The 9,877-nt window shown below is 47.1% G+C and overlaps 1 protein-coding gene across 1 annotated transcript; it reads left to right on the top strand.

Moving 5' to 3' along the window:
- Window positions 1-2,814: 2,814 nt before the first annotated feature.
- Window positions 2,815-7,905, top strand: LOC144933166 (uncharacterized). Its single transcript, XM_078857775.1, has 3 exons — window positions 2,815-3,116; window positions 4,984-5,071; window positions 5,967-7,905. Exons 1-3 carry the CDS (start codon window positions 2,845-2,847, stop codon window positions 6,069-6,071), a joined length of 465 nt encoding a protein of 154 aa, XP_078713901.1. The 5' UTR covers window positions 2,815-2,844; the 3' UTR covers window positions 6,072-7,905.
- Window positions 7,906-9,877: the final 1,972 nt, after the last annotated feature.

Below are 9,877 nucleotides of genomic sequence, written 5' to 3'. Positions count from 1 at the left end.
GTAATAACAGATATATATTTAGTTTGGAATAGCTTTCCACGTAGGTGTAAATTTTCATAATTTAAACCCCCCAATTGTGACTTGGTAGGGTCCGCATGACCCCGGATGTGAATTCCTTTGGCGTGACGAGTTACCATGGCAACGGGAGACTCCAAAGATGGAGGGGGGGGGGGTCATTTCCGGGGGATGCAGGGGGGTCATTTTCAGGGGGTGCAGGGGGGGGTTAGAGCACGTGATGCAGTCCACGTGTTGTAGTGCAGCATGCAACACCGTCCAGTAGCGCAGTCATGTCGTGTACAATGCATAGAGATGACTTTACACTATGAGACCTCCTTTACCGGTAGCAAAATATAGTAATAGGTTTTTACCCTTTCATCTGGTACAAAAAACTGACACCTTTATACAAGGGGTCATGTTTGCAATAACCACAACACAAGCAGTCAAAATGCAAACAATAAGTATGACCCGTAAAAACAAAGTTTTTCGCTATAAATCCTTTATATGCGTGGCGGCTAGAGTCCTCTCTTTCTCTGGCTTGAGATGGCTGCCACCTATGGGTCAGGTGATTGCATTGCAACATTAAGCAATTGGTAATTCAATATAATATTTTTGTCCTAAAAAGTGTAAAATTTTGGAAAAAAATTTTCACGAACATTAATTGTCACGCACAACGAGTCTGTGTGGAAAATGTCAGCTCGATTGGATCACGGGAAGTGGGTTAAAAAACGACCGAAAGATTTGCACGGTCCTAAGCAAGCAAGCGAACTTAATATAAAGGATTTAAAAAGAAACAACTCTGATGATGATAATATGCACTGTCCTTGAAGTTGATTGGTCCACACCCGAGACAGCTTTTCTTAGAGCCTAGTCTCCATTGGTGTTGGACCAGATGACGCCAAAAGCGTACAACACAAAAACAGCGCACTATCAGAGTATTGAGAGCTCGGGGTAAGAATTTACACTATGAGACCTCCTTTACCAGTAGCAAAATTGTGTAAAGGTGTCAGTTTTTGTACCAGGTGAAAGGGTAAAAACGTATTACTACCAATGCATAGATGAGCAATGTGTAACGTTGCAGCATAATGCAACGCAAGGCAGAGGTTCAATGTGTAACAGGGCAGTGAAATGCATAGGTGTGCATTGTGCAACATTAAAGTGTAATTGAATGCACAGATGTGCATTGTATAATCTAAACTGTCGACCTATTTTTATTTTGACCAGGTAAGGCCCACTGAGCTATATCGCGTTTTTGCAGAAGCGACCTGGCCACAACGAAGTGGCTTATCACGTGAAAATGTATTGCAGTCAAAAACTTTACGTGTTTCTAAATGTGGAAGGAAAACCTGGAGGACCCGGAGAAAAGTCCACACGACCACGGGGAGAAACATTCAAACTCCAAATATATATAAGCGTCAGGGTCAGGCTCGAACCCACGATCTCCTGCATACCAGGCGGTTTCCAAAAATTATCTGGCTGTGGTTTTCACACCTGATGATGGTGATTTGCTTATGTTGCAATCGAAACGTCGTGGGAATTTTATTGTTCTATTTTTTTAAATTGTATTACTTCCCTATCTACGTGACTTTACTGAAAAAACCTAAGAGTATGAATCCATGCAGTCACGAAAGCTTCAAATCGAAATCTTAAAGTGACTACGCGATTTATTATTTTATTTATATATTTTTATTATTTCTATTATTTTTATTATTACTTCTATTATTTTTATTATTTATTTTTGCCTACGTGACTTTACCGAAAAAACTAAGAGTATGATTCCTTGCAGTTACGAAAGCTTCAAATCTCAAAGTGACCACGCGAACACCGCCATAAGGAGGGGGGTGGGGGGAGAGGGAAGATGGGGGGGGGGAAGGGGGATGGGGAGGGGGCAGAGGGGGGTGGGGAGGGGGCAGAGGGGGGTGGGCAGGGGGCAGAGGGGGGTGGGGAGGGGGCAGAGGGGGGTGGGGAAGTGGCAGAGGGGGGTGGGGAGGGGGCAGAGCGGGGTGGGGAGGGGGCAGAGGGGGGTGGGGAGGGGGCAGAGGGGGGTGGGGAGGGGGCAGAGGGGGTAGAGGGGGGTGGGGAGGGGGCAGAGGGGGCAGAGGGGGGTGGGGAGGGGGAAGAGGGGGGTGGGGAGGGGGCAGAGGGGGGTGGGCAGGGGGCAGAGGGGGGTGGGGAGGGGGCAGAGGGGGGTGGGGAAGTGGTAGAGGGGGGTGGGGAGGGGGCAGAGGGGGGTGGGGAGGGGGCAGAGGGGGGTGGGGAGGGGGCAGAGGGGGCAGAGGGGGCAGAGGGGGGTGGGGAGGGGGCAGAGGGGGGTGGGGAGGGGGCAGAGGGGGGTGGGGAGGGGGAAGAGGGGGGTGGGGAGGGGGAAGAGGGGGGTGGGCAGGGGGCAGAGGGGGGTGGGGAGGGGGCAGAGGGGGGTGGGGAAGTGGCAGAGGGGGGTGGGGAGGGGGCAGAGGGGGGTGGGGAGGGGGCAGAGGGGGGTGGGGAGGGGGCAGAGGGGGGTGGGGAGGGGGCAGAGGGGGGTGGGGAGGGGGCAGAGGGGGGTGGGGAGGTGGCAGAGGGGGGTGGGGAGGTGGCAGAGGGGGGTGGGGAGGGGGCAGAGGGGGGTGGGGAGGGGGCAGAGGGGGGTGGGGAGGGGGCAGAGGGGGGTGGGGAGGGGGCAGAGGGGGGTGGGGAGGGGGCAGAGGGGGGTGGGGAGGGGGCAGAGGGGGGTGGGGAGGGGGCAGAGGGGGGTGGGGAGGGGGCAGAGGGGGGTGGGGAGGGGGCAGAGGGGGGTGGGGAGGGGGCAGAGGGGGGTGGGGAGGGGGCAGAGGGGGGTGGGGAGGCCGCAGGGACAACCCCGCCAGGATGGCGGACGGCAAGCGGGTAAAGCTGACGCTGAAGCGACGGAAAGTTCAAAGCAACGGCGGCAACTCGTCCGGCAGCAGCGACAGAGCCTCGGCGGAGAAGTCTCCACGACTTGGGGACGGCAACGCCGCCGCCGCCACCGCTGTTTTCGGCTCCGCTTCGAGTCTGACGGCATCGTCCCACGAAGACACCGACCCTCGGATAGATTCCGTACCGAGCGAGGCGTTGGGGGACGGGCAGGGATGTGTAGGCCGCGACGGGGAGAGCGCGGGGTGAGCAGGTTACAGTTCAGTGCGCTGCTGTTATTATTGTTATTATTGTGCTTGACTGTATTTCGAATTAGCGGTGGTGGGTTTACTCTCCAGCGCACCGGTGTGCCCGAATTAGTAACTAATTGCCACGTTTTGTTTACGTTACAAACCCTTACTAAGTGGCTGTGTAGGGTGCTGGTGGGCTACCGACACATTTATATTTACACGATCGAAACCCTCTCACCCCCCCCCCCAAAAAAAAACATTTTTTACGAATATTTGTCGCGAAAGTTTACGTGTCAAGCTGGTGTAATTGCCCACCACCATGGACTACACACGCTGCTGACGAGTATGGGGAAGTATGGTCAAAAATGCGTTCGTGAATTCGCAAAGGCATGTACATTATCATAGCACAGTGTGCTGACTACTTCACCACCAATCTCGATTTGAAGTTTTCACCACCACTGACTTTCATTTATTAGGAGTTTTCCTGTGAGCCGTTCTGCTCTTGATTTGGGTTCAACCGCAACAAACAATAAAATTACAAGATACACCTAAAATACATTGAACACAAATCTAAACATCACATACATAAACAATACAATCCTACAGAAAAAGCACAACCCGTCCATGCTGCGTACAAAAAGTGCAAAACATCCATTTATATGTTTGATCCCGATAACAATCATAATACAATACAGATCAAAATTTTAAGTATAAATCTATACTAAATAAAAAAAATCGGGCCAACCCAAGCCCCTCTAAAACTTACTAAAACAATGCTTTTTAAACAACGTAACAGTTTTCCTTAACAAATATGATTAAAAATTTACAATAGCGACACACAACATCACTAAACCTAGCATCCTTCGCTAGCTGCATAAGTCAATCCATATCAGCCGGATTAACAATAGCAGTAGCAGCGTGCTGTAATCGAAATACATAAGTTCATACGTCGGTCATCTATAGCTATATTTTTATTTCAGGCCACAGGATAGCAGTGGCAGCTATGGTTGTACGACTCCTCGAGAGCATTTTTGAGTGATCGTCTTGTTGGTAACGATCCAAGTGCTGTTCAAATCATACTTCCTCTACTGCATTCTCCCGCATCTGTCGTGTTTCATGAACTGTACTGTAAACCGATTAACTTTAGTTTCATACGCAGTTGGTGCCCTTGAGTGTGTGCATTGTGTCAGTGGATCGCACACTTTCCTCTTGACTATAGTCACCCGAGTTCAATTCCTGGCCATGATTATGCTCAGCCATGCGTCGAAAGAGGATGTTCCAGGTGTCGCACATGAATAAGTAACCATGTAAAGAAGGAAACATATCACCGGATGGATTAACTGTGGACATATGTTGTATGTGGCAACGTAGTGTACATTGAAAACTTGAGTGCACCAGCCCAGGATATGGACTTGTCAGTTACACATAGCTTGAAGGGATGATGACCGATGGATAAGACAGGTAACAATAGCAAAGGAGAGCATGCACCTGAGAAGATAACTATTGTGCAGATGGAGCAATGAGATCAATTCATGTACGGGAGTGAGATGGATTGTGGCAAAATAGGACTGACGCATGGTGACAGCATGTGGAGGTCTTCATTTAGCGGTGGCCAGCTAATAGCTGATGATGCACATCAATGCCAATAGTCAACTTGTATCGTAGCCTGCACGAGGCACTCACGGTCAGCTCCGTCAAAAATGAGTTCCTTCTGCATTGTAGTCTCGGGCCTATGCAAGGTGGCTGGGCATACATAGTACTGGTACCAGTACCTAGCCTTTAACACGTGCACAACGAGCCCTTAATAGATGCTTGCTAACAGCAGTTCCTGCAGTCTGGAAGATGTTTACGTATACACAGGGGAGTATCTTTGTTCCTGCAGGGATTTGCAGGCTGTGTTTGAATTGCTGCTGCCGCGGTGTGGATCCCAAGTGTGGACTGACATGCCTGAGCTCCCACCGATGTGCGAGGTAGTGAACCATAAACATCACCACCATCATTATCGCGGTCAGCATCATTACCATCACTATTGTCACCATCGTCACCATCATCGCTGTCACCATCATCACCATTACCTTCAGCATGATCACTGTAAATGTATTGGCATTTCCATCATCATGGTTCGTTAGTATTTGTAACAAGGCACCATGACTTCTGCAAGTGTATTGCTGTGTACACACATTGTATGCAGTTTTTTGCAGTTTCATACCAATAACAAAACAGTGAATGTAAATTCGCGAAGTTAATCTAAACATCAATACAATTTGAAAGTGCATTTGAAGGCAGTACAATCCTGTAACAGTAATCTATTAAACACATTTTTTAAAATTACATAAAAAATCTCTTTAAATATACATTTTAAAAGTTCACGGTTTTTTTCTGGAGAGACGGATGAACACACGTTTGAACTCTAGATTACTACAGAGCTCCAGGAGGAGAGCTGCTTGTTGCTCTGCGACGTCAAAATGCCTGAAAAAAGTTTCAGGCTTTAATTAATTTATTAAGTATAAGTTTCTTTAGGCAGTAGATGCGTTCCATGAAAAAGGGGCACAAAGCCAAAACGCACGATACAGGTGCCTGCCGAGTAGTGCATACAGTAAACACAATGTTGCCCCATGACCGACCGCATCACCGCATAGGAATGAATTCAAACTGCAGATAGCAAATTGTTGGGTCGAAATAGGTTAGCCACATATATATAAGAAATCGCATAAACCAAACCTGCATAAAGCAAGGGAAGCCTGTACATCGAATCACTCTTCTATTACAATAAAATAATTAGTTTAAACCCTCAGTCGTGTATATTGATACGTGAAAGTAGCGTGACATCTGACAATTGAGCACCCATGTCCTTTGCACTCACAGGAGGATGACCCCAGTGAGCATAAATCTGCCACAGAAGCGATGCTGTTGCTGAATGGTGGGTGGCCAGCCAAGGTCACCTGGTCTCCGCTGCCACCACAGTCTTGAAGACTTCTCCATGGGACAATCACGAGTCACGCAAAACACTGGAGTTGGGCGATTATAAGTATCCGATTACCAGCTAGATTACTCGCCTAAATGGTAACAAAAATACGTGAACAAACGTCTCACCTCTTTTCTTTACTAGATTGGCCATTGGTCCTGGTTTTCCTCAGGTCATCCTTTTGTTGAGGTAGCTGTCCTGGGAAACCCATAAGTCTTCCTGGGAAACCCCTGGTGTCTGTCAGTTGCTTAATAATGATATTTCACTCAAGACAATGCACTTACGAATAGTTATCCCTTCTTGTGGTATTGTGATTTTTCGAATTTTTGTACCTCAGAGGTGGCCAATATTTCTCAATATGTGCCGCTCGACGCGAGGTGATGGGTGGGGTTTAACATGTCATTGACATCGTCTGTTTCGTCACGCTTGGTGTAGCTTGTAGGGGGTGGGGGATTTCCCACCTTCAGGAGGCAGAATGTGGTGGTGCCAGCTGTTTTTAAAGTGGCCTAAGAAATCAACCGCAACAAAAGATTTTTATTATACATTTTTGTTGATGAATCAACGTAATCGACTAACCATGAGCTCAAGAAAACGGGTCACCCAGGCTTTGGGGACCCCTACGATTAAAATGTTTTATGTTATCTAGATTTATATAGTGCCCTTTCCAAGGCGCTTTACAACAATTATACAATTGTACGTAAGAATGGTTTGAGATGAAGAATTGGGTTATTAAAAGTGGTCGTGTAATCTTCGTAACAGAACGGCAGGGAGTATTAAGCCAGGGGTTGGGATAGGCCTGGTTGTAGCTGGGGGGTGCCGGAAAGCTTAGGGGGCCGAAAAATATTGGGGCATATTCGAGGCGACAAAGGGGGGGTTGGCCAGGGGTGGGAGGCAGGTGGGGGAAGAGGGCCACTGCGAGCGAATCCCCCCGCACTGCGGCGTCCACGCAGTGCAGCAGCACAGCCCCCTCTGGAGTCTGGGCCCGTGACGAGGAAGAGGGCGCAGCGCCAGCCCGGCTCTCGCTGTGGATGCGAAGCTCCCATCCACGCCCGACACCGTGAAGACTCCCCCGGCAGGAGCCCAGTCACAGGTCCCTCCCGTCCCAGGGACCGCACAAAGCCTCGGTGACCTCGGGCAACCGAAGCCCAAGTGCCCTCTGCCACTCAGAGTTCAATTCAATCATCCTCCATGTACATCTACAGCTCTTTTTGTTAATTTACTGCTGGATGATGGCCTCCCACACTGGGGGTTATTGGTCATACCTCACTATGATGGCCAAGTACAGGTTGGTAAAGGCAGAGGGCATGAATGTGGGAGCGTAGACATGTACAGCACCGTAACTTAAAACTTTCGTGACTGCAGGAATTCATACTAGGTCTTTCGGTAAAGTCATGTAGATATAAATTTTTCAAAAAATCACGTTTCGATCGCAACACAAGCACGATTGCTTGTGTTGTGATCGAAACGTCGTGATTTTTATTATTTTGCGATCTCCGTGACTTTACCGAAAGACCCAAAGCGTATACACTACACCGGTGAATGTTGCTGCACTGAAGACCTGGTGGATGCTCATCTTGGCACGATCCAGGCTGACACCAGCGTAGGTTTTGAGATCCGAAAAGATCGGGTGATTCGATCGTGGGCCACTAATCCTTCAGGGATAAAATAAGTACCAATCTACTTTGCTGAAAGTCTATAGTGGTTGCCGTTGGGATATTTTAGTTAAGATTTAAAATATTTACATATATTTTTGTATACATCGCCGGAGTGCGCGCGTTTAGCAGCACGTGATCCGAATGATTGTATTCATCTTTTGTGGATTAAAGGTAATTTTGGACATGTGTAGTTTTTGAAACGTTATTTCAACATGTAAACGTGAGTGAAATACGCTGATGAGGTGTGGAGGATGTGAAGTGTTGGTTTGAGAGGCGATGCCCTGGTTGCGTATTCATTGATAGCCAAGATTGATCCACTGCTGGATGAAGTCCTCCCCAAGACGTAGCCATCTGACGGTGCTGCGATGTAAAAATCCACCTAGCATCTGCACTGCAGCCGATTTTACTGCTCCATCTCTTCAATGGAGGTTTGCTTGTGGCTACCACTTGTTATTCTTGACCGCTGGTCATCCCTTCCAGCAATGTGTGCTGCCCAAGCCCACTTTTACAACGTAAAAATTATAACTGAAAAATGTGCAAATGAGTATGGAAGGGTGTTCACTTTGAATTACATTGAGAAACAGAGAAGAGCATATGGATCAGAGAAACATGTCGTAGGCCATATCGACGAGAAAATAACCAGCAGAAGGCAGCAAGTCTAATACTGTACTTTCCTGCTGGTTAACTATTATATGCATTCTAACAAACACCAAGTTTTATCTCGGCACCACATTTCTCCCACAAGCTACTGCCTATAAAAATGGGAAATGCTTGAGCAGAATAAAAAAAAGAAAACATTTTCTCTTGTAGAGAACTGTAATATGCACATGTGCACAAATATTGACGCACATGCACGCACCAAGGACAGACAAAGGGCCGGCACACCACGACTCTTCTCATCAGACGCCAATTTATAATTGTTGGCTGCGATGTTACAGTCCATGGGGGCTCCAAACAAATATTTTCCCTGGTCAACATCAAGAGCTGGCAACACACGACGGTCGTTTGTCAATTTCCACAAAATGTAAATATAATTTTACGAGGACACTGTTGATAAGGTTCGAATGTGAAGAGATTATCGTGGTCAATGCTATGGACATCACTCTGCCTCCCAGCGTCGTTAAATCCCCTTTCTGCCAAATTGACACCCAACCTCAATCGTATACCAAGTCACCAGCTGTGCTCCATCCACAGCTGGATAAATGCACCACCATGCCATCACAAGGTTCTGCAAATACCACACTATCTCACTCCTTCACATGGACTCAGCGGATGTACTCTCACCAGCGTTCTATTGTCTACCAGTCACCATGTGTCCATTGTTCATCATCCCTTCGACCCATGTTATGTCCTGTCCAAGTAGACTTAATTTCTTTATAGACAATATCTCAGATTTCATTCATTCCTTGAACCAAGTGTTGCTCTTAATGCTTCGGTGTGATACCAAGCAACCATAATTTCACGTTGTGTTGAGCAGATCACTTTTCCACATCAGTGTTTAACGTTCCTAATCTGTATCATATCTGGAAAACTGTAATGATTAAAGATGTTCCTGTGGGCACATTGGTATGCGGTTTTTCTTCAAATCGAGTTTGCAACAAAGAAACCCTCAAGGTTGCTTATGGGACTTATTTAATAAATTGATTACAATCCCCTCCAATAATGCATGTGAATCATTTCGCACGGTACGTAGCCAAACGTGCTAATTGGAGTTATTCTACCACTTCAGTGGTCCCTGTAAGAATGTTTACTTTTATTAGCAACACTTTGCTAAAAGTTTGTTTTGCTCGTTTATTTTTGAAGTCCAACTATTCAGCCTTTCTTGAAGTTCGTATTATTTCTTGAAATTAATTGCCACCATTACGATAACTTCTGGGTGCAACACTAATTTACTGTTATTGGCGATGTGAAGACAGGCATCAGTAAAGTTGCTACCTCATGTGGTATCAATTTCTGCTGTGGCCTGTGGATTAACATGTTAAAATAATTAACATTAAACTTCAATCGAACCAGCAGAGCCACAAAAAATTCACATTACACAAACTTCAATCTTTTGTATGCATGAACTTATTTCGCACCGTATATAGCCAACCATGCCAATTCTGAAGTGCATGTGCTTGGTGACACCACACGTCCAGTCGATGTTGACATTTTAA

Source organism: Lampetra fluviatilis, chromosome 6 (assembly GCF_964198595.1).
Source record: "Lampetra fluviatilis chromosome 6, kcLamFluv1.1, whole genome shotgun sequence".
NCBI classification, from domain to species: Eukaryota; Metazoa; Chordata; class Hyperoartia; order Petromyzontiformes; family Petromyzontidae; genus Lampetra; species Lampetra fluviatilis.
This window is presented reverse-complemented; position numbering and strand designations above follow the sequence as displayed.

Bases quoted from the DNA above. Each gene is read 5' to 3' on its own strand.
- LOC144933166 (XM_078857775.1), top strand. From the start codon at position 2,845: ATGGCGGACGGCAAGCGGGTAAAGCTGACGCTGAAGCGACGGAAAGTT. The intron at 3,117-4,983 runs GTGAGCAGGTTA...TTGTTCCTGCAG, and splicing joins CGCGACGGGGAGAGCGCGGG to GGATTTGCAGGCTGTGTTTG. The intron at 5,072-5,966 runs GTAGTGAACCAT...TTGCACTCACAG, and splicing joins AGCTCCCACCGATGTGCGAG to GAGGATGACCCCAGTGAGCA.